Consider the following 25,335-nt stretch of genomic DNA (forward strand, 5'->3'; position numbering starts at 1 on the left):
AGATGGATGCCACGTTTAACTGTTGTCCATGAAAACAATGCAAAATTGCTTTTTACATTAACAGAATCAATGTTAGGCCTTATATGGAACACTACACAATGAAGCTTAAACTTTTAGCCAAAAGAGATAGTATCTGACATCCTTTTCAGGTTAAATCCCTTCTAAAAGATTTTCCTTGTATCACTGACCAGTTTGATAGAAAGCTAATTACCATTTTCTGCTTATTTTATACTGAAATTAATTCATTATTCCTTTAACATCCCTATCAGAATCCTGAGTGGAAAACAAGTAATCAATTAATTATGAGTTTTAAAAGCATGACCTGAAAATGTTACCATTCAAAGTAAAAATATAGGAAACTAAAGTGCATAAGTTAAAATAGTATTCTACTAAAAATTGATGTTACCATACATACTCTTCATATATACTTCCCCTGTGTGACACAACCACTTTTGCAAACAATGTAGTATTTTTATGACATCTTTAATAGAAAAACAGCGCTTCTGCTGGCAGCTGATTAATACATTTTTGGTTAGCATAGGTTTAACAAAAATCTGTAGTTTTGTGAAGTTAACACAGCAGCAGCAGATGGATGACATCTGAAGCACCAGCCAAATGTAAAGGAATTAATAGCAGCAGTAGAGAGGGCTGAATTTTACCCACTAAGATTACAGACTACTTACAGTTTATATACTGACACAAATAGCAGTGCAATGTTGCCATAGAAACTTGTAGACCAGTAAAATATTCCTCCAGCTCTTCACCAATGAAGGGACAGGAATACAGAGCTTGATGTGGTAATGAGAGCAACCAAGGGGTGATGAATGTGAACTGATTGAGGGTGAGGATTAAAAAAAGCCTTTAAGAGTGAAGAATGGTTGTGACTCCCCTGGTTAATACCAGGCATATTTAATTCTCTAAGATGCCCCACATTTGTTAATAGGAAAATGTTTCAGTGAAACATTGCTTGTTTTCTAGGGATTACGCTCTCAGGCATCTTTTGGATGCTTTCATAGTAATTTTATACTGATTTTACGTACTGAGGACTTTGGGCAAGGGAAACACAATTCCAAATAGTATAAACTATAGCTTCAGACCCAACTAAACTGAACCTTATGAGTCAAACTAATTAAAATTAGGTAATTTAAACTAATTTTACTGACTGAACCATTTAATATTTCTAAGCAAAAATGGCAAAATGAGCTACTGTAATTCTCAGTGCATATCTAGAAATCTGTTTCTAATTCATTCAATTTTTAATTGCATATTCAGGCCTTTTATTCTGTTCAAGGTCACAGAATAAAAATTTTTGAGTGCTTATAGAATCAGAGAATCATAGAATGGCTTGGGTTGAAAGCGAACTTAAAGATCACCTGGTTCTAACCCCTTTGCCATGGACAGGGGCAGCTTTCACAAGATCAGGTTGCTTAGAGTCCCATGGCCTTGAACATTTCCAGGGGTGAGGCAGTTATTGCTGATTGTTTTGAAAAGCATAACATCTCCATCAGTACAATTTGCTGAAACTTTAGTTAAAAAGAGTCTCTGTCTTTTCCACTAATAAGTTTTCTGGTATTCTATACTCTTTCCAAGATTAATACATATGCCGTCTAACTTATACCACAAGAACAAGTCCGTCTGTTTAAATGTACTAATTTTGTCACACTAAATCTATATGTTGGGATTTTACTATTTAAAATGTTAACACTGCAGTGCATGAGTTGGGGTGTTTTTATACACATAGTAATGTGTAGTTATTATCTCTCCCACAAGGTATTGAAGAGCAAAGAAAATACACTGTATAATCATACTACTCTAATTTTTTCTGTTTCCAAACATTTACAGCAACTGTCTATATTCTGCTTTTCAAGATGAAGGCTAGACAGACTAAAAGATTAAAAAATGGAACACCTGGAATAACTCAGCAAGTCAATGAAATGGAACTCAAAGTTTGTACTTCCAGGTCAATGGTTAGGACTAGATAAATGCTGCATTAATCACACACATGTCCAAATGAGATATCAAATAGAGTAATAAAACAATTTGAGTACTTACTATCACATTTATCAATGATAATCAAAATATCGTTTTTATGTTACCTTGCTATAGCTTGAACATCCACATCGGTCTTTGATTTCTGAAGGGTCATCTGTTCTGATGAAAGAGCAGCCCTGCAATAGAAATAGTGAAAACATGCTGAAGGTACAAGACTATTTCCAAGAGCCTGTAGTAACAAGACAAGGGGAAGTGGGTTCAAATGGAAAAAGAATGGGTTCAGATTATATATTAGGAAAAAATTCTTTACTGAGAGGGTGGTGAAGCACTTGAACAGGTTGCCCAGTGAAATTGTGGATGCCCCATCCCTGGAGGTGTTCAAGGCCAGGCTGGATGGGGCTCTGAGCAACTTGGTCTAGTGGAAGGTGTCCCTGCCCATGGCAGGGGGTTTCTTCAAGATCCTCTTCCAACTCAAACCATTCTATGATTCTATGAAATGGTTTATCATTGTGAGTGAGTTTGCATTTTCTTTGAGACATTTTTTCTCTTTTTTTCTTTAATATATAGTATATATATAAAATATGAGTATAAAGAATTATACATATATAAAAATAAATATATAAAGAGCTATGTAAGGCTTTAGTTCACTAGATTACCACATCCACTGAGCCTTTTGAATAATTAGCATCCCAAGAGTTACTGTTTTGCTAGTATGGATGTAAGAGTTGACTGCCATTTCTTTACTGTTTCAAAATTATTTTAGTAATAAAGGAACTTCTAAATCCTTTTCTCCTACCTAATAAATAAATTTTACTTATTTAGTAAAGACAAAACTTTTGCTTAACTAACAAAGTACTGATTTTTTAAAAGCTAAATAAGTAAACAATTACACTTTCCTATTTTTATTTACTTATGTGAACAATCAGATTGGGCACCACAGGAATACTAAAATTATAAGAAATTATAAGAAAGGTGGCTGATGCAGTTAATGAGGGCTATCTGCTCCTTCAGAAAATTTTTCTATTAGCGTGGCAACTAAACCATGGCAAGCTGTGTAGCCATCTTAATTATAAGCCATGAAATTGCAGGTTGGTTAAGTAATCTTTTCTTAATTTAGACCATATAAAATATACATTTAATTAATGAATTATTTAAATAAATTAGACACTCAAATAAGGTTGGAGTACTTTACATCAATTCATCTTATGTTAATACCATCTATTACAAGCTTTTGCTTATGCAAATTTACCACTTTCTTCACTTTATTCATAGTGCCTTGCAACATATGTAGCCTTGGAACTAAATTTGTGAAGCAGTTTTTAATTTTTATGGAGTTACAGTTGTTTTTTCAATTTGAATAAATATCCAACTAAATGTTTTAAGCAAATGAAAATAATTGCTTTTCTGCAAGGAAGTCTTCTTCATGAACTTCTGTGACATGGACTGTAGAGGAACCCTTCCAGGTAAATTATACAGTGTTTATATTTTAAATAAATCTAAAATAATATTCAAGGTTTATGCATAGGTGTGTGTTACATTTCTAAATCTACTAAGAAGCAAAGTAAGCAAGACGTACCTTGTTTGAGCCTCTGAATTTCCTGAAGTGACCCTAGAGAAAGAACACAGTAACCATTTCAGAAACCAAGTAGCTAGTATTTCGGAATGCAAAATGCTAGTATTGAAGCACTTTGCAAGATTTAGGTGAATCAACAGCAATTAATTTTACTTTTCCTTCCTTCCAAGATGATATTTTTTCTTTTTTCTTAATGCAGAATACATGTTTAGGTCAAGTAGCATAATACCAAGTTTTAATCATATTCTTGACACGTTACTAAGATAATCATTCCTCAATTGACATTCTCCGGTCAATCACTCTGACTCACAGTGTTTTGTTTTCAGCATAACAATCACAACCAAAACAGTCAATTCCAGTGAGCTGCTTATAGTCTTAGCTCCAACTGCAATTTCTTTTAAGTGTTCTGTAAAGGATGCTTAATCAGCTGGGAACTGAGGCAAAGAACTCTAGAAGTTTACATATCACATTTATCATGTATATCATGTTGGTATATAAATAACCCTGACCAAAAAACCCACATACCCATGATTGCTGAACTCCCTTCCTGAGGACAGCAGAACAGTCAGCCATTCCCAGATTTGAAGATAAGACACAACTCTTTACTCAGTCTTTAAGACTGATGGTGACCTTTAAAAACTGCATATTAGCATCTATGCAAGGCACTTTATTTCCTGGAACTCACAGGCAAGTAAAAGGCTTTCCTTCAGTGGCTATTATTAGTAATATTCACAATTGAAATAGCTTTCATATCTTAAAAGCACTTTTAGAAGTTAAACCAATTAATCATTAAATGTCCATGACTTTTTAGCCAACTGTCCTTGATGACATCATTGTTAGAGGATCCAGGAAGGGACATGAAAGCTTCAGACAGAATATGCCTGTATTTCAGTCTTCTCTAAACTATGAGACTGGAGGAGTAACTGGATAATTAGTGTTGAGAAGAACAGAGGAATCCCAGCTTCCTATGGAAAGATGGGTGGATGGCATATAGAGGATGCATCTTATTGTAAGCTTTCAAAATTACCATGACCTTAGCAAGGTATTGAAGTGAAGCCAGATAAATTCATCACAGTGGGCATATTAAAAACATCTAGTAAAGACTGACTTAAAAAAAAATAAACTTTAGCATCTATGAGCTATCTTTGTGCTGGATAGAGAGTGACTTTGAATATTTGGCTGAAGAGATAGAAAGTAGTAAACACATAAGATTAAAAATAATTGACAAACTTAGTTTTAAGGGTTCACCTTGAAGTGTTCCAGTAACAGAGATTCCATAAACTCCCTGGGCAATAATCTACCAAGGATTATACCTAACACAACAATGTATCCATTCATTTCTGTTTCATTTAATTCTCATCATTGCTATGCATAAGACTCATGTTGGAAGTTTCCCAGATTAAAACTAGGGAAACAGAAGGCCATGTTGGAGCCAATAGGGGACCTAAGCAGAGAATACCATGGAAGTTCATTCATTAATATTTTAAACCATCCATATTCTGGTTTTAGATATAGGTCCAAGAAATGTTCTCTGTTCTCTTTCTAGTCTGCCAGAAAGCAACAACAACTTCAGAAATAAATATTAAACATTCATCTGCAAGTAACTTTATTGTGAACTTTTCTTCTAAACTATTTCTTAGACACTTAACTGACAGGTGACTAAGCAGATCTTGAGGTTTTGTTGATGCTGTTAAGGGCCAAAGATTAGCCCCTGTCTGTCAACCCTAATGGCACCAAAAGATTCCTGCCCTTATGGCCAGTCTCTCTTTAGCAGATTTGCCTTGAGGCAAAATAACTAAAATAGTTCAAAAGGAAACCGTGAAGAAAACATGCAAGCATGATAGAATAATTTTGGGGCCATTTACGTAACCTCAAGTTGCTGGCACTTCATATACTCAGACCTCAGTCAACACTGAGCATAAGGCTGCCAAGAGCAAAAACAAGTACTTAGGCATGGGATGCCTTCTCTTTGCAGGGCATCTCAGACATCAAACTCAGTCCATCAAAGAATTGCCCTGTTGTCTCGCTCTCAAAATTGGCTCTAGCCAAGAATTAGGAAATAACTTACTGTCTGGTGTCCACTGCTTGTGTTTTGGTCTTAGTACTCGAAACAGGGGGCGGCATCCAAGATTGCCTGTCAATGTTAACAAATAAATTTTTGAGTATTCATTTAATGCTGAACAGCACACTGTGAATGTTAGAATGTCAGAAGTGGTGTAAAAAATACCTGGAATTTTCCTTAAATTATCAGCATTTTGAAACACTGCATGTATATACTTTTTAGACTATTTTTTTACATACAACAGAATGGAATAGGAAATAATACACTAATTTTTATTATTGTTGTAAAAAATGTATTCTGTGACTCTAGTCAATCTTTTCTGCAATCTGAATGGTACAAATAAATGGATCATTCCTGGAAAGGACAATCAGATAAAGTGCACAAAGGAAAGGGTGTAAAGTATCAACCCAAGGAACAAATTCAGACTATTACAGGTTACATAAACAGAACAAGCTGTTCCTTTTTTTTCTTTTTTTCCCGCTCTAAATATCAATCCAGGAATTGTTTGTGAGGAAAAAACAATTGCAACAGGAATAGTTCAATTCATTGATGACCTTCTGTATATTCAGAGAGCCTGAAGAGAACTACTGGACTGAAAACACTATAAACTTCCACCAAATAAGCAGGACTATTAATATAGAAACGATCACATTTTAATTTCTACATTCATAATTCTACTGATCACATTTTTATGCATGAAATATGAAAAAAATCACAAATTAACAGAATTTGCAGCTGGGAAAGATGCAGAAAAATATGGCTATCACCAGCAGTGTATTTTAAATTAAAAATTTACTTTGTTCTACACCCTGTTTTTATTCTTCCCAAAAAAATACTATCTGAAATCCAGATTTTTAAAGGTAGCTGTGTATCATTTAGGGAACTCCATGGTTCATATTTACTGCAGCAACACAGGGTCAAGTTTGGCATCAGAGATTTCACAATTAGAGTGAGCTACAATGCTTTCAATTTAGACGCTGAAAACGCATATGACACTGAAATAGCTGAGTTAGGGGCTTCAGCAAAGAGTTAGCACCGATTGTGCCGTGTTCACTGGGCTCACAAAACTGGCTCTACAAAAACAACATTGTAACTCCCAAGGAAAAAGCCAGAGCGTGCAAAAGTTTAATTCTTGAAGCTTGCTGAGGAATTTGAGTGGGCTGGAGGAGGAAGTTGGTAATGTTTTTTTATGTAATTGTGATACATTACTGAGGCTTAATACAGTGTTATATATCCTCTAGCAACCAAGCAATGGTGGCAATGAATACCTCTTTTTCTTGATTGAAGAAGTGACAGCAGTGTTTGTGAGTGCTGCATTAGGAGTCCAAGATTGCCTGTTAAGGAAATATACTTAATTCATTAATCTTCAACAGGAGTATCATTTTAAAAGATAAAATATCAGAATCATACAACTGTGTATGGTAAATCGTATAACTATATTTCTACATGCCAACTGAAATTTTGGGAATACGTCAAAGAATACAGAACTTGGGACACTAAGGGATTCTGACGTTTGGAGAACAGCTGCATTTTTACTTGATAACCAAAGTAATTTCTGACTTCTTAAAATCTTGACTTCTGTACCTATGCTTTAGTCTCCAATCACTGCAATATTTAAAATCTTTATTTTTCATACTTTAAATTTTATGTTTCTTGTTCAAGTAAGCTACTCAGTGTTATGGTATGCCTGTAAAGGAGATGGTATTCCTCATACTCCTAAACTATATAATATCCAAGCCAGTGATTTTTCCCATAAAATTGATCAAAAAGTTATTGTCTTATTCTCTACAACTCAATTATAGTAATTGAAGTATAGAGCTTTAGAGCTTTACAAATCATTTTATTGCTCTCTGGAAGGAAAAAATATTTATACAACTGAAATGTCACTTAAGACTTACTTCAGAATTCATGGTTGGTCTGTTAAAAAACCATCTCCAGACAAAATAACATAAAATCCAGTTTATATGATGCTTCATGTGTCATCATCACCATGATTTACCACATACTGGTGCAAAACCATAATTTGAAAGAATGACCTCTGTTGAACTTTAAATGCCAGAGGTATTCATTTGCTCTTCAGAGCAATATCTCAGCTCTTCACAAGATGACTTTTTGAATTGCTGTGCTCTTTAGCAAATATATTTTGGGTAACTTATTACTGATAGAACTCTGCTGACATTGATGAAGGCACAAAGCAATGTATTCGTCCCTTTGCATTTATAAATATGGTGACTGATCTTCTGACTTTCTTTAATAAAAATTTCAGTTAGTTAATAGCTGTAAGTTCTTTAGAAAATATTTTTTCGGTGTTGTGTAATCATATTACATATATAAAGTGACCACCTCCGAATCATAACAACTTTTTTAAGAACATGTCAAAAATGTTGTGCTAACTTATTCTTAATTAAAACTCTTGTTTAAAAAAGACTGACATTCTGACAAAAGAAAAGTTTTCTACTGGAAAAATCAACCTGTCAAAAAATTATTTTTTATGTTTTGGTACCCAGGTTTTCCACTGGCAATGTACAATGGTATTTTCCACTGAAAACATTGATTAGAATTTTTTCATGTAGTCTTCCCTCAGAACTATGTATTATATTTGATAGACTTTGTGCAGACAGATCTAGAGCTCTAGAACATACCTACACTTTTAGAAACACTCTGATTCTTTCTTCTTGTCGTGTTTAAAATATTGTAATTTTTAAACAATCACTATGCTGAGCAAATGTATAATATGAGCTGGTCTCTCTTTTAATCTGTGTGGAGAAATAGGCTTTTTTTAAGGAAAATTCCTCTTACTCTAAAAAAAATATCTGAGAAACACCAGAGGAATTGTCCTCCAAAAGACCCTTTTTCTCCTCATTGGCTATAAAAGTCTGTGGTAATCTGAATATAGAGTCTACATTCCAGCTGTCAGGTGATGAAATGAAGCCAACCACTAGGCCATATTCCATACAAGTAATTTCTCTATGTATTCTTGGTATGTACATGTATTCTAAAGTTATGATAATGCATGATAAATGATAAATTATAATACATAATATTTAGATGACAATGTTTCCAAAACTCATACCTGTTGTTTTGCTTATCATTCAGACTTGGGCACTTATTTACTTTATCAGTATCACTTCTGGTTGGAATTCTGTCAGAAACACAAAAATTATTGATAATAGACACTCTCATATTTTTTAAACTCACTTTCAATAAAATTAAAAGATGTAGTATCAATTTGCCCTGTGTATAGATTAAAAATTTCCCAGTATCAAAATAGGTATAGAACAGAAGCTGAAATTATATAAATTTAGTGCATTATCTGAAGAGTCTAAGTACCTCACTGAAAAAGACTTTTCAAAGGTGATGTTCAAACAATAATAGGTATACTGTATTAAGCCTCACTGTTGCTAACAATTTATTACAACTCCTTTGAATTAGACCAGAATACTAGAAAGAAAGCAATATTCAGTCAAGCAGTATACACAGAACTGGCGCCTTTCCCTTTCCTTCACCATCCCTTGAGAGATGCAACAGTCTCGTTTTCTTTACGGATTTTAGACATCAATGTGGTAAGAAAATATTCTGGTCTAAAATCCCTGGCAAAGCATTGTAATGACCTACAGGAATAACTTCTATCAAAGAACTTATATTATTTGTGTTTAAATTGATATCATTAAGCCATGAAACTTACATGAAGAAAAAACCACATAATTTTTCAAGCCTATTATGGATTCTACAATTGTTGCCTAAAACCTTTCAGAATTTTCACAGAAAGCACCATGTAGCAATCCTAAGTTCTTATTTTATTCCAACTTTCTTCCCATAGTGGAATATCCTTTAGTAAGAATAGAATGACTCCAAAAACTCAAATATAAAGTGATGTACATTGAAATAGATGACAAATGCTGAGTTGAGAGGGTTATCTTAAGTATTTGGTTAAATCAACTGAAACACGTCTTGAGCTACAATTTATTTACATATAGAAATTTCTTAATTTCAGTTACTATTCCCATCTATAAACTGAAGCTAGAGATGCAAAATAACTAATCCTAGAACTATAATCTAACATTATGTATAAACCTTTTGTATCCTGCCTTCAGCCAAGCAGGACGGAATACTGTTGTATTTAATTCAAAACCTTCCAAGGGGTTCCGGGAAACGATCTGCACCAGCATGTGCTCTGTGCCTTTTGCAAAACCTAAATTTAATTGTGCAGATGACAATCTCGTGTCAGGGCAGATTCTGACTGCCCTGATGGCAGCTACAGTTACTCGGAAGCTCACTAGAGGTCTCACTAAACAAGCTGGTGTTGCTGCAGATGAAAACCTGAGCGTTCCTCCTTATTGTCAACTAGCCAACGAACCAGCATTTCTTTCACACGTCGTTGTGTATTTTCAAAATTTCAGCACCATGCTTTACGTAATTTTGTATTTCCTGATTTTAATGTATTAAAGATTCTATCTGGCAAGTATAGTGTTAACTTCTCCTTTTACAAGCTTTCAGCTTCTGATAGGCAGTTGAAGAATATTCTCTGTTCGCACCCAGAATGCCACCTCCAACAGACATCTCTGGATCAATGGTCCATTTACTCATGTTAAGTTTTTCTGAGCCAGCTTATGTTTCTGGCCTCCACAGTATCCTGTGGTGGTGACTCCCACGATTAATATATGCATTAAGAGAAAAACAAATGTTCTCTTTCTTATCTTCTTCATTTTTTTCTTAAATCATGACACAAACATTTATAGAGTGTCTCCCCATTCTTACAGTGCAACAGAAAACACTCCTTCCTCACTCACTTTCCCTATATTACTCTTTTCCAAGCTGAGGACTCTTTGTCTCTTCAGATATTCTGCATATGAAAGCTATTCCATACTTTGTCACCTTTTTCTTTAATTTTTTTTGTGGTTCTATTGTAGTTTCTTCACATAAGTGAAATGATACATGCAGTGTTCGAGATATTCAAAGCAGGTTCAAACCACATACCAAAGTGGTTTCCGATTTGCTCTCCAGTCCTTTCCTGATAAATTCTACCATTCCAAAGGATTACATTACATTATTAATAAAGTGTACAATGAAAGTGTCTCATTTGCTTCAGTCCTATCTATTCAGATCTAATATCTATAAATGTACTTAGGATTTAGTACTCGAAAAAATAGCAATGTAATTTTTGTCACTATCTAACTTTTAAGTTTTCTCCCTTCTTTCATCAAATACTTAGTTAGTTGCTAATAATGAGAGAGAAATAAAAGGATAAATAAAATTTTTCTACCCATCCAGAAAGTCTGTCTGTTGTCATCTGCGCAAAGCAATTGTTGTCTGAGTTAGAAGCAGTGTAAATCTACATGCCAGTACGTGGGCATCTACTGTCATCAATCTTCGGATTTCTGAAAACAACTTAATCGTGTTCAATGTTTTCTTGTGTTTGCAGCCAATGGTGCAATTGCATAAAGTCACCTGCAACATCTCTCCCAGGTCCTTAATATGGAAAATGATGTTTGAATTTTGTAAACACTGGGTTAGGCAAAATTCATATAAAAAAAACCCGCTTTTTGAACATGGATATGGCAGTATCCAGGAAGCAAAAGGCTGCACTTAATACAGCTTTTAGATATGTTTTTACTTGCACATTTACACATGTAATGAAGAACTCAAAATTATTCCTATAGTCATCAAAGATTTTCTTAATTCAAATTTCAATTATTATTTTGTAATTTTGAAAACTAGCTATTTAAGAGATATTCATCCAGATTCTTTAAAACCTTTTCTTTTGTAATATTGCTGTCTTGGCTAGAAGAATTGCAAAGCAGAATTGTGAAAAGATGTTCTAGTATCTAGCTTGAAAACAGGTAACTCATAAAGAACTCTTGCAGAATAGAAGACTGCCATTTTACAGAATTTTAGCTAGGCAAAAATAATTTTCCATAAAGACAACATGACATAATTCTGTAAACTGCTCTCCAATCCAACAGATCTCCAATATCAGTGTAATTTTTCTCTAGAAGCGCCTACTAGGAGCAGTCCTTTGAACTTTTTTCTACATTCCAGAAAAATGCTCTGTTTTCAGCTCTGTCTTTTAGTTTTGAAGGAAAAAAAAAAAAGAATGCTGCTTTTTCACAGAGGCAATAAACAATATAGCTGTTCTGCAAACTGGTTACTACTAAGCTTGAAAGACTTCTGTACTATGGCTATGCTTGCCAGAAATAATTTATAAGAAAATAAGGGAATTGTACCAAGTGGAGAACATCCTTCACAGAGGAAGCAGAAGTACCAAATTCAACCATAAAAAAGGTACTAAGTGAAAACACATCACCACACCCTGTTATGCCTTAGGTTGCAAATTTGAGGAGTTGCAGAACATGTGGTCACCCCTTACAGAACTGCCTTCTGGCAATAGGTGTGCACAAATTAATCCTGGAATGGCTGTATTTCACAGTTTTAAGAAGACCATTGATGACTGAGGAAAAATAAACAACTTAACAGCAACTTCCTCATTGAGATAATTTCAAGATAGAAGCATCATTATTCACTCCATTTATGGACATATTCTGCACTAATTATCAGAACTGTATATTCACACCTATAATCCTTTCTTTGTGTTCTCTCTCATCACTTACATTTTAAGAACCCTTTATGTTAGATATTTGTGTATATGAAAACACAAAGACACTTTACAATCTCAAATAATTCAGTCATTTTTATATATCAGCATAAACCAAAAAGATATAGAGTACGAAAGGACAATGGTCTTCAGTGACACTGTAAAAACTGGAACTGTCCTATGACTTCTAAATCTGTAATCAGAGTTTGATGCACGAAAATTAAGCCTTAAAAATTGTTTTGAAGTCAATGAACATATGAATAAGTGTGACATAGCTGATATATTCTACTCAAATTTCCAAAAAGCTTCACAGAAATTTGCTTTAAGTGCCCTTAAATAAACTGATCTCCTATTGGTAATAGAGAAGGTCTTTCCATGCATAAATAACTGCTTAAAAAGTAGGAAAGATTTGAAATAAACAGCAAGTTTTCAGAGTGGAAGGAGAGCTGTATAAGACCTGTGTTTTTCCAATGTTCATGAATTATCTGGAAAAGAAGAAGAGTGAGATGATGTTGCTTGACAATGTCATTGATTCATGGTAGTCAAAACAAATCCCAACTGGCAAAGTTTTCAGAAATAATCTGCTAATATGTCAGATTTCTAGAATGGCAGATGACGCTCACTTTTCTTAGATGCAAAGTAATGCCTGCCAAGAAAAGCAATTGATCTCTGAATGAGCTATTATTACTAAGGAAAGAAATCTTGCAATTATATAGGTAATGTTATGAAAATCAAAACTCAATTCTCAGCAGTGAAGAGCAAATTCAATGTTATGTAGTACAAGAAAAGGAAAAGCAAATGAACCAGAAGTCGTTATACTCCTCTGTGTACGTACAAGGTGCGCATAGATCTTAAATATGTGCATCAGGATCTGGATCCCCAGATCAAAAAGACTAATATGGAAATATAAAAGATACAGAGAAGAGCAATATGCAAATTGAAGTTGTAGAATGACTTCCTCATGATGAATGAACAAATATAGCAGGATTCACTGGGCTGTAGAAGAATAGACGGGGGTATGATACCACACAGGTTTCTAGCCTATTCTTTTCTAGCCTTCTGTGGGGAAGGTAAATTTTATCTAACAATTTTGCATTGTATCTTACAGCAGTAGTAAGAGTCATGAAATAAAATAACATGGTGCTAAGAAGCAACCAAACAAGTGCACTTTTTCCACAGTGTGTGTTTATGTGCAGGTACTCATAGCATCAGCATGTTTTGGATTGCAGATGTTAATGGAGGGGGCTGGATTTTGAAGATGTAACGCAGAAAGAATCTGCAAACACTAACATGGTCATGTCTTAACAGAGGTCAGGGCTGAACAGAACATTCAAATTACATGAAAAGCATATGCTTATTATATTTGTACTGATCATGGTATGAAGTGGCAGAGAGAATTTACAAAGAACAAGAGGTTTAGCCATGTTGTGCTTAACTATTGGAGACAGGACTTTGATTTATAGTTTGAAAAACAGAAAATTGGGAAGGAATGGTTATCATCTGTGGAAAGATACAAGATATAAGGACAAGAATACACAGAAATTGTTACAGAAAAAAGAAAAACAAGATGTCAAAAGAACCTTCTCTCAAATTACATTTCCATTTGCCTCATTGAAAATTCATGCAAGAATCATACAAAGTTTTTTAATTAGATGATTAATAAATAACAAAACTTTTAAAGACCCACTGATTTCATTCATGCTTTCATTTTTAAGACCTCACAAAATATAATACATCCAGAAAAAAGCTGTACCTGTCCAAGGTGGTATCAGATCTGTATCGTCCAAGTACAGCTGTCTGATCTTCCTTTTCATTTGTGCTACTACTGTAAGAGAAAGTTAGAAATGTCACATTGGTCATTGTTTTTATTAAACAACTCATCACAAAAAACCAATATCTATGTCTCAAATTAAAGTATCATACAGGATTTCTGACCATCGAGGTGTCAATAGATCCAACCCTGCATTCATTGCAGTGATCAACTTAAGAATTATTGACACTGGAGTTGGATTTACAGTGACTAAAATTGAACAAAGCAAGCTCTTGCTATAAACAGGATATAATGACAGATTTCTTTGGTAATGTTTTCAGAAAGGTGTTAAGATACTCTACCATACCTGTGTAGGCTATCTTGGGATTTGTACTGATTAAGCACAGCCCTTCCATAGTTTTCATCAGCACTTCGAGAGAAAGAAAAACAATGGTTAGTTAAAAATGAAGTATTAAAAATAGAGAACTTTTTCTTGGGAAAAGATTTGTCTTCAATCAGATTTTACAGCTGTCCACTACCACTGTGATTGCATCAGCTATAGATTTCTGCAGTAGAAGACTTCAGACATTTTGGAGTAAAGATTATCTCTTCCTACAAGCTGTTCATGGATTGTATAATGAGGGCATGGTCTCAAGGTGTTTTTTCTGCTGTAATGCAAGTCCTAGTTCATATTAGAGTAAACTTAATCTGATTCTGACTAAAGCTCCTTAAAAAAACTTGCCAAGGTTTATAATCTTCATGGTTGCAAAAAGTCAAACCATAGTCTTACAGCCTAAATATGTGAAATGTGGGATTTTTCTCATAGAGCAGAAACCTGGCACCTCATTAAATGCTCAGAGGTTGAAAGTTCCAATGAAAAACATAATGAATATTCAACAAACTAATACTTTCAAAAGGCAATCAATACCACATCAAGATAAATAAATAAGAATTATTTAATTAATCTAATTCTGTTTGATACCATCCATGCAAAAATAGATATTCCAAGGAAATGTACATGGCATACTGAAATGCAGAAGAAATGCATTTCATATTTTTCATACCTTTCCTCTTCAGGCCTCTTCTTTATCCAACTGTTGTCTTGCAAAAGTGTCCGTCGTTTATTGATATCATGAGAAGCCTGTTGTCTGCTTTTAATTGCAACAGAGGGGCTCTTCTTATCTGCAAATGGAGAGAAACACATCTTGAAAATGAACATGTGGAATAACTTTGGAAACCTCAAGTACTATTACAAAGGTTAAAATATGTAAAAGTTTAGCACAAATTGAATTTTCAGTTATCACACCTGTTTAGTGAAGATTGTTTCCTTGGTAAGTTTGTGGCTTCAACCTTGAAAAGACTGCAGAAACCAGTTTACCAAACTAAATCAGTTTCATCCTTAATATGAAAGAGTTTTGTATATCTTTAATGTAAACAAATTTCACAGATCTGATAAAGGAATTATGAAATTTGCATACCACAGTAATCCCAGGAAAGTCAAACTAACGAATCCTGTTTCCTGGGGTGTTGTCTATGGGTTTTATATTTGCAGATGTGTGACAGGATGCAAATTTTGAATGAAAGCTAATCTTGAGTTGACCACATGGTCCTCCAGCTACACCCAGCCCAACATATGTGGATTTTCACATTTCTCAAAATGTCAGACTCCCTCTGAAGCTTTTTCCTTAATGGCTGAATGAACAGACTTTCTTTTCTAATGAGCTACTTAGTTTTACTGAACTTTAATAAAAGCAATACCTTTAAGATCTATATCTTTACGTCAAATTTAACTAAAATTGGTACACAGTTTCAAGGGTTATTGGCAGAGACAGACAGACATGCACACTCACATGCTTTATGAACACAGAAGCCTTATTTACTTATGAAAACAACCTAAAATATCTTTGCCCAACAATGCTAATATTTAGTATATTGAAGAACTAACAATGTGATACTGACTTGATTTGGGAAATTTTGAATTCCTCTCTGCATTAGAAAGCTGATGTTTATCTCCTTTGGTTTCCTTTTATGAGGATTTTGGCCCTTTTTTGCAAGAAAAAAATATGCAATGACTACTGTCCAGCATTCTCAGTTCTTTTATTCCCTACCTAAGCTTCATATCATCAGCCTGTTTGAGGTGAGAGGAAATATTGTCGTGATATTTTAACGTTCCCTTTTAAAATGAAAAGCTAGAAGTTCAGACCAAATAGAAATTCCATTTTTTAAGTGCAATATTTACCCCAAGTTTTTCCAGTCAAGAGAAGTAAAAAAATTAAATATGCAAAACCTTTATTGATACATCCAAATAATCAGTAAAATTAATGATGAAAAATACAGAGTTTCTCGGGTTTTCCTTTAGACACCTTCATGATTTTATACATTAATTCCTCACTTTCTGAGCATTCACGCAAAAGGAGTGCAAGACCATCAGATTTCAGGAAACATTACTGTCTGATGTTCAGCAAAGACATTTGACTGTAAAGATTGTGTATAGAAAGACCAAGCTCCACAGAAAACACATGCAGTCAGTAATACGTCATTTGTCAAAGATGTGTTTTGGCATTCTGCTGTAATTTATGTAATTCTTACTTTTAATACAAGAACTTCAGCTGTAGTGATAACATTAAAAAATGACAAATGGCTACAATGAGTGGAATATGAAATAACAAAAAAGCACCAAAACATTTATTTTAAGTGACAGTTGTCAAGACTGACTTTTTAAATACATTTTTCTCATGAAAGAAAAACACTGCAGTACAAAGATAAAATTCAGTCTAAAAATGTATATCTGACTGTAACTCAAACTGTGTCTGCTCTTATCTGTTTATATTCACTGTACATATGTCCATACTGCCAAATGAAAGAAGGCCAGAGAAGGAATGAAAGGCTTGGACTCATTAATCATGTTTGCTTAGTTGCAAATGTTCTCTGGTTCTGTGTTGGACTTGCTCTCCCAAGACTGAGTTGCTGGAGAAGTGGCAAAGATGTAAGAAACACAGCTGTGATAGCACAGATATGTGCTTCTGTTTCTTGGCCTTGATGACAAGGTTTGGTTTTCTTTTTTCGAGCAGCATAGATGCAGCCCTTTGACAAATGACCAGGGACATCCAAGGGGTTGTTTTTAAGAATGTGCCAACAGTCACAGTAGATTAACAAAAAGTATTCTATCCTCACTTCATGATTTCTGCGTTAGCCTGTTCACTGCCAATTGACCTAGTTCTTCTCTCTAAAAGATTTGTTAAAATCTGACTTTAAAGACTTCAAAAAATGAAGGCATCCCAGGCTTGTCTGAATACCTCCAGTGGTTCATTAGAATATCTGCTAAAATAAACACTTCTTGCAAACCAAAAAGAGGAAGGACCTTCACCAGCTTAAACAATAACATGGTCTCATAGTCACTAGCAAGAATGAAGATAGTTTTAATTAGCCAACAAGATCGTATGAAGTGTGTTTGCTCTAAAAATGCATACGTTTCCATTCTCATGAATATTTAGGTATTTTTAATTTGGTACAATCATTTGTATTGGAGGAAAAAAAAAAAGTTAATTTTTCAAAAGTAGGAAAAATGTGAGCTCAAGTTTATGCATTCCAGAGAGAAAATTTCTCCATGGTAAGGATAGCTGATGGCAGCTAAAGGGGTGGGAATGATTCCAGCATTCTTTTCATTCTAATAGTTTTAGCCAAAAATGCTTTGATCTGTTTCCAATGCATTTTAATCTGTGCTCTTCTGCTGTCAGCCATAACCTCCTCAGAATCTTGAAGAAAAACCTTAATGACATGAACATGACATAAACATTTCTATATAATCAAGAAGTATCCAACTATTAAGATTAACCATGTATGTGACATATTGACCTTTTCCCAATAGCAATTTAAGAAAGCTGTTATCACCTACCCAAAAAAACATTTGTATTTCACAGAAATCATGGCTTTTTAAACTGTTTGGTGCAAAAATTTTGAGAAACCTCCTATAAAGGCAGTAGCCAAGGGATATACACTGTTTTCTTGTCAAGAAATATTGCAAGCATTTTGTTGCTGCCTGAGGCCCTGGCTTTGCTGAAGAGTACTGATTTCTGGTCTAATGAATTTTCTCCCGAGCTTCAACTAAGAAATTAAACATAGATCTGATACAACCGTTCAGGTCACATGATTACAGACAGATGCAGCTTGTCCCTGTCTTAATATGACAGTAAAAAGTTTATGTCCTCAACACAATAGAGCCAAGCAGCTCCTTGCCATGGCTGCACTAATTTTGGTGTACTTAGGCCTGGCACATCCCGCCCAAACCAGATCCATATGCATTTCAAAACCTTTCGGTCTTCAGAAATATTTTTTAGGTTTCAGGAAAATGGAAAATATCCTCATGTTTACAGTTTGCCTCTGATCATTTCTCTGCATAGAAAGCAAACTCCAGCCCTCCTCAAGTTTTGTCCCTCCAGAGGAACAAACAATCCCATCAGACAATGATTAAAAAGCTTTTCTCTCCCCTTGCCCTGTTCTAATTTTCCTCAGTTTCTCCTCATTTCCCCTGAGCGAGTCAAGGAGGCGGTGCTGAGATCAATGAATCTGCCCACTGCCCTTCCAGCTGCTGTGCTCCTGTGGGCTTTCCACAACAACCACAGCCCTTGGCATGGGGAATCACCACCTTGCACCACACCACCTGACTCCCCCACTGCACCACACAACACTGCTCAGTGGGATGTTCTGGCCTGAATCCCTGCCAGCAGCAGTTTGTGCACAACACCAATAGTCTGGCATCTGAAGCGGGTCGCACTGTGACTAATAACCATCCTGTCACTGCTGAAACGTGGCGGTGTGCCCAGTGAGGGAGCTGAGGGATGGGCATGGTGATACTTAGAAAGGAGGAAGGCCACGCCTCAGCCTCCAAGTGCCCTGGGAGCAGAAAATGGAGAAGACTCGGTATTACCGCTTTGATTTGGAGACTGTTTTTGTATACTGAAAGCTGACATTTGTTCCGTGGTATGTTGTCCTTCTCTAGGAATCTAAAAGGAAACACGACAAAAAAAAAAGAAGATATTAGGAATCAGCCCCAAAACCAGCTCAAGTTTGTTGTCCACTTCGACCACCTCCTTGTATAAGTTTAGTCTGACAGGGTGAAATGGCTTAGTGCTGGCTGCAGCCCTGCTCATATCGAATCTGGGGCACAGTGGTGGCTTTTCCCTGCCTGGTAATGACTATGTGTACTCCTGCCTTGTGCCTCTACCTTTCACAGTGCCCGTCCTTCCTTTCCCTTTTTGGGAGCATCTTCCCTGAGAACACACTGAGAGCCTTCAGAGGGCCACACTGAGTAATGAAGAATGAGGTGAGGTGATAAGCTTAATGGGAAAACAGTATCAGTCAGTGGCTCAGAGTGGCACCAGGAGCACAGGTGGGCTCACCCAGCCCTGCTGATGGGTCTAACAGCAACAGTGATCAGCAGCTAATGCAAGGGGCCAGGACAGAGACAGTTCTGCTCTGCAACAGTTTTCCATTCACTGACTTCTTCCCTTATCTCAAATCAGGTTAAAAAAAATGAGCCTCTGAGACTGCCAATTTAAAAAAAAAAAACCTAACAAAAAACCACAACAAAAAAAACCACCCAACCAATTATTTGGGAGTTGAACCACTCAAAAGATTTCATGTTTTCCTTTGAAACTGGATTGTGAATACCAGCTTTCCTAGAGAAAGCATCAAGCAGAACATAATGACATTTCAATGACAAAAAATTCTCCCCTAAGTTAAAAAACCCCAATGCTGACACTAACTTAAGGCTGTGGCCAAAACTGACCCTCTTTAGCAAGTAGATTCCTTTTCAAAAAGCAGTGTTTTCCAAGAAAACAATGTTAAGATGGAAAGCTGCCAACCAATTCCACTGTCAGACTACTAAGATTTACAGAAGCACTAGAAAACAGTTTTTGTGACAGCAGCAGCCCTTAAAAATCAGAAACGTTCCCAGTTCTCTGCGTGACACAGCTACTATATTTTTCTTACTGCAGTTGTAAAGTGTATTGCTCCCACACCTAAGATAGAGTGGATTGAGACTGGAGCCTGTGGCTCTTTCTTTACGGATGGGAAGAGAAGATGATTTTGGATTCTAGCAAAAGCAAATAATATTTGAGTATAAAAGTTCACATGTATCTTACATAGTTGTGAAATTCCAGATATTCATTGGAGTTTAAAATTCTGGCATGTTGATTGGAAAGCTCCAACCCACATTCTTGTTTTTTTTAAGTTTAGGTGTTGGTATCAAACAGGCATTGGCACAGTATATGTAGAAAACATGTGACTGCTGGATCTGATTCCCACACAATAAAAATTTGCTCGGGGCTATGGCGAGCCGTATTTATTTTGCAATTGGTTATAAAATATCTTTTAAAAATACTTATATAAGAAGGTTTAAAACATATATGCACTGAATTTCCTAGAAACTGTTCAAGTAGGTTATTAAAGAATGAGTTTTAGATAATGACCATTCTCACTATTAATTTTCCTGAACTGTCCCAAGATGGTAGAGAGGTCTCTGATTTATTTATGTTCTCAGCTTAGCAACAGCTGTACATCTGATGCAGTCAGTCAGTCCTGGGATAATAGGCAGTTTGACATTTCAGAATATTTTGTAAGCAACGAGAACTAGTACTTCTCCTCAAGAAGAAGTAGTAGTTTGTATAGAAGGAATTTGGATTTATTTTCTAGTAAGTACATTTAAAGCCATTTGCTAAGGGAAATGAATTGTAAAACTTTGAAAAAGGAGACTTCTTTTGTGAAAATTAAGTGAAATGAGATAATTTTAAGACTTAAAAGATCTTGTTTAAAATACACATTTTGCAATTAAATATTTAATACTGAAAATAACAGGAAACTTCTATGTAGACTTCATGTTAGACTGAAACCCTCCTTCCTATATATTTGTAATAGAAACTGAAATTTCTCACAGAACTGACAAGAAAGTATCATATACTATGGTTTAAGGGCAAAACAATATTTCTGTTGCACGTGTGTACAGCATCCAGAATAAACTGCTATCTAGTCTCCCAACCCAAAAGTAGTATACATAAATGAATATAAAAACCAGCCACACTCCCTTTTACAGTCAGGACTGAAAATGTTCCAGGTATTCTGAAATTTTAAACCTAGGCATTTTAGTCCTACAGAATACTGCCATATTGTCCTCAAGGCTTGCTTCATGCTTCTGAACTTTCAAGTTGTATATCAAAGATTGATCCATTAAAATTTAAAATGCAAATTAAAAGCTACTTCAGTCTGTAGCACAGACAATCAAGAATCATCAGAGTAAGACTTAAATTTTAGGATCTTGGAAATTAAAAGATTCGTGCATAAAGAGGCAGGATACAGCTCATCAAAGTATTTTTTGAACTCTGTGTGTATCTGTGTATTTGGAAAGGAGAATGGACAAAATATTAAGATCACATTAGTTTAAAAATTCCGGCTAATAAAGATGTGAAACATTGTTCACACAGGTCAGTGAACATTTTGTCTTCAACCCATAGGCAGATTTAAAAAAAAGTTTTTAACTTCTGAGAAAGAGGAGTTATAGGTTTCTATAGTATACTATAGTAGTAAATCTAGTTCAGGCATTCTTAATAGGATCTCAACCACTGAAGCAAAACAACTCAGCTGGAATGCAAAACAAAAACAAACAGGAATGCAGCTCCAGTGTAATTTGAATTTAAAAACAGCGTCAGGAAACTTTAAAAGAAAATTAAAACTGCCCCAGCCAGTCCAGTGAGCAGTTCCCAAATGGTTTTAAGACATGCCAGTCCTGGATTCAGACCCTCACCAATTTTTTGAGAAACCCAAATATAATCCCAAAGAAATTCAGAAAAAACTTCAGGCATAACTTCAGGGAAAGTCAAATGCCCCTTCAACCTGGAAGGAAGTTACAGGTCTCTAATCCTATTTTTATCACAAATATCTGTATTCACACTTCTACATCTCCTTTCCACCTCCTGCAGTGACTGATCAGCAGAATACCTCAGGCCTGCCTTAAATTCTGAAAGCTAGATCGTCTAGTTTTCAGATAGTCTGAACACACCCATTCTTCCTTCACAGATCCCTTTTGCCTCCCTTCTACTCTTGGCTGTAGCTTCCTATTTGATGAGGCTTCACATATATGCATAGTTGTATTTAAAAAATACATAAGAACGATACAAGCATCTCCTGTAAGATTCATGTTTTCCACATCAGACCAAACTAGTTGGAACAAACTAGTCTATGTTCTTTGGCTTCTAGCTAAGACAGTGATTAAGACCTTATTTATAAATATTCTGTTTATATGCATTTTTTTAATAAACAATATTTATTTTCACAGCTTAGAGACAAGAAGCACTGCATATATACTGTATAATAAGTAATTCAACGTAGTAAATGTTGAAGGAGGGATGTGAGAGGGACACCTTCTTCTCTTAAAAGTCAAAACATTTGTTTTTATGCTGAGGTTTTTCATATAAAGCTTTGCCAAATGCAAATGCCTAAAATGTCAAACTTCCCAGTATTATTAATTAACTGGGTGATACAAAAAGTTGTAACTGAACAACCAGTTTAAAACAAAAATGTTTCAGAATTTTCCTGACATCCAACTTCTCATGCTGCATTGCTAAAGCAGGCTGGACTGCAAAGAAGCAGATGAGTTTGGCGTGTCCACATGAAACACCAGCTGGAACTAACAGGTTCCTTATATGTGTGGCTCTATACAACCACAGCTTGCTGACTACTGTTTGCTACATGTCCTTCAAGTTCCAGCTTTTCAAAAGTATCTAATATTTGCCATATGGAAAAGAAAATAGACGTATATACTTTTTTCTTTGTTTATCCCAAATATGAAACTTGCCACCAAAATTTCATCTTCTTGAAGAAATATTCTGTTCTGAAATAAGCTGAACATTCAGCTTATTTGAGTGGAGCTCAAAATTTTAGACCTATTCCATTAGAAATGAAGACTTACTTCAGCTCTTCTTTTCCATTTGCTTTGTTTTCCATTGAACCCTTAATGTTAATTCTATAGTACGTGGCTTATCTTTCTTTTATGTGAGATGACTGTGGAGAATATGGTATTTTAAAAAAAAAGCACATTTGGTCTTAATTACAGTTATGAAACACACAACAGTATTTCCTTGCTTTCACTTAATAGCTTTCATGTCAGCAAATTTTTTATTTTCTCCATCCTTTCTCTTGAGTACAGTAAGTGTGAGCAAGCAACTGATTAAAGTAATTCTGACTTTATACAGGATGAAGATCTCCAAGCCTTAAAACTAAGGCACTGGGGAGACACATCGTTATAGTTGTTCTTCTAGATAGGGATCCATAGGTGTGTGAGGTAAAATCTTTCTGCTTTGGAAGTCAATACCAATTTTGCTGTTCTCTACATCCATCATTGCCCCTCTCAGATATCAAAGTGGGGTGACTGGGCTATCAAATCTGGCTACCTATACATAAACTCAAGTAAGAATTTGTGTTCCTTGATTCTAGATAAAGGTTGTTTTGCAAATCACTATCACAGCCAGAGCCAGTCAACGCTGTGCCATCCTTCATACATCCAAATGTGTTATTTCAGATGAGAATATGATCTCTTCAAATAACATTAAAGGTCCACTCTGTGAGGTGCAGGTCTATATGTATAACTGATTCTCTACTTTCTTCCCTACAGAATTGCCACTGGTCATTCTATTTGTTTGCCATTAGTTAGTCTTTTTGTCTTTTTGCTGAAATCACATTTAAAAATAACTGAATTTATTTTACAGGCATTAAAGAATAATAAACTATGTTCCTAGATTGATTTTTTTTTCCCAAGAGTTACGTATCAGAACAATAGCCATATAATATATTTGTGAACTTCTGGAATTAATACATTGGGTTTAAATGATTATTTTACTCTACAGTTTTGGCCACAGAATTAATAGCAACTCTCACAGAAAATAAAAACATATATGTGTAAAAGAGAAAACAAGCAAGGTTGGAATGGGCAAGGTAGGACTAGAGAACACATGAATGTATGACAGAAATCATTCATCTTTGTAGCTGAAAGAGCTCTCAAAACTGGTTTTTCAAGATGTGGGTGGAGGAGATTCTGTTTTGAAAGCAGCTTTGGAACTGTCATTAAAATCAGCTGCAAAGTCAGAACACAAATCTGTATGTATTTTCAAATTAGAAATGCATGATCAGCTTTAGATGTAGTGGTTTAGGTTTTTTTTTTTAATAGAATGTAGAAGAGGAGGTAATAATTTTATTTACTCAACTATGTCATTCATTTTCCTAGATTTTTGGTGAAGAACACATCCTGTCTATACATGGGTTCAGCTAATTGTATCGATAAATCATTGTATCGAAGTAGAATGCTATTTCTTTTGCAAAGGTGCAAATGAAAGCAAACTGTTGCTAATTGTTTTTTGCCAAAATAGTAAACTTCAAGCAAATTCAAGGAAAGGAGAAAAGAGTAAATACTCTTTAATTTTAGATAAAAATTACAAAGAAAGAATAAACCAAAAATAAAATTAGCCAAAGAGCAAAACTGACATTTAAATAGCTATTCATGAAAGTGGTCTGAATAGTGAGTTTGTCATCAGAGAATTAGCACTAGAATAAAATGCAATTAGCAATATAACATAAATAATGAAGTAATTGAGATCGTAGAGCCAGGAGAAGTCAGAAAGATCTGGGAAATCCGAGCACCTAAACTGTAAAACTTCTAGACCTGGATTTTCATAGGCAAGTTCTCCACACTTCTTGAAAATCAGATTCTCTGAAGTGGGATCCTGAATTGGACACTAGGAAGTCACAGAACATCTGAAAATGTAGGACTTTCCATACATGTTATATAAAGCCAGAAGAGTAAACATCCTTACCTAGGTATGGTAGAAGTTAGTGTCCTAGCGTGGCTCAGTGTGGTTAGTCAACCTGGAGACAGCTGGAAGTGAGGCACAGTCAAAGCAGACAGAGAGCTGAATTGTCGTTCCCCATCCAGCTGTCTGAAAACTCAAGAGATTTCTCCTTCAGAGGCTGAGTCACTTAAGGAGGAGGTAGGAGGTGTGGAAAAGGGTGGCACCTTGTAGAAATACCAGATCAATTAAAAGTATGGGTGAGTTGTTACGCTTCTGTGCTTGCTGTGCTTTTCAAGTGCAGTAGGGCTGGGTTTCACGGAATGAACTGCTTTAACAGACCTTGAAACAGAAAACCAAGTGATTACCATTTGGAAAAATATGCTATAGTCATTTTGATTTTCCACATATACGTTGCAGAGCTGTAGGGCTGCCTCTCAGCTACAGGGTTTCAGGTATTTACACAGGTGAACATGAAGGAACACTATATTTCACCAAAGAAAAATTCTGGATAAGTGTTACATGGGGAACACA

General features: G+C 35.2%; 1 protein-coding gene across 4 annotated transcripts in view; it reads right to left on the minus strand.

Moving 5' to 3' along the window:
* Positions 1–25,110, minus strand: part of SCEL (sciellin) — a 47,836-nt gene extending 22,726 nt beyond the window's left edge. The window contains exons 1-10 of one of the 4 annotated variants that reach the window (XM_032680790.1): positions 24,829–25,110; positions 18,897–18,972; positions 15,034–15,151; positions 14,337–14,399; positions 13,973–14,041; positions 8,701–8,769; positions 6,896–6,961; positions 5,634–5,699; positions 3,569–3,601; positions 2,097–2,168 (exon numbers count right to left, since the gene is read on the minus strand). In XM_032680790.1, coding sequence (XP_032536681.1) covers positions 2,097–2,168; positions 3,569–3,601; positions 5,634–5,699; positions 6,896–6,961; positions 8,701–8,769; positions 13,973–14,041; positions 14,337–14,399; positions 15,034–15,151; positions 18,897–18,939 — 599 coding nt within the window. In that variant the 5' untranslated portion in view covers positions 18,940–18,972; positions 24,829–25,110. Of the gene's footprint in view, positions 1–2,096; positions 2,169–3,568; positions 3,602–5,633; positions 5,700–6,895; positions 6,962–8,700; positions 8,770–13,972; positions 14,045–14,336; positions 14,400–15,033; positions 15,152–18,896; positions 18,973–24,828 lie in introns of all 4 variants that reach the window. The other 3 variants (XM_032680788.1, XM_032680792.1, XM_032680791.1) reach the window with 3 other exon arrangements.
* Between the last annotated feature and the right edge of the window lie 225 nt (positions 25,111–25,335).

The sequence above is a fragment of the Chiroxiphia lanceolata genome, chromosome 2, assembly GCF_009829145.1.
Source record: "Chiroxiphia lanceolata isolate bChiLan1 chromosome 2, bChiLan1.pri, whole genome shotgun sequence".
Lineage (NCBI taxonomy): Eukaryota > Metazoa > Chordata > Aves > Passeriformes > Pipridae > Chiroxiphia > Chiroxiphia lanceolata.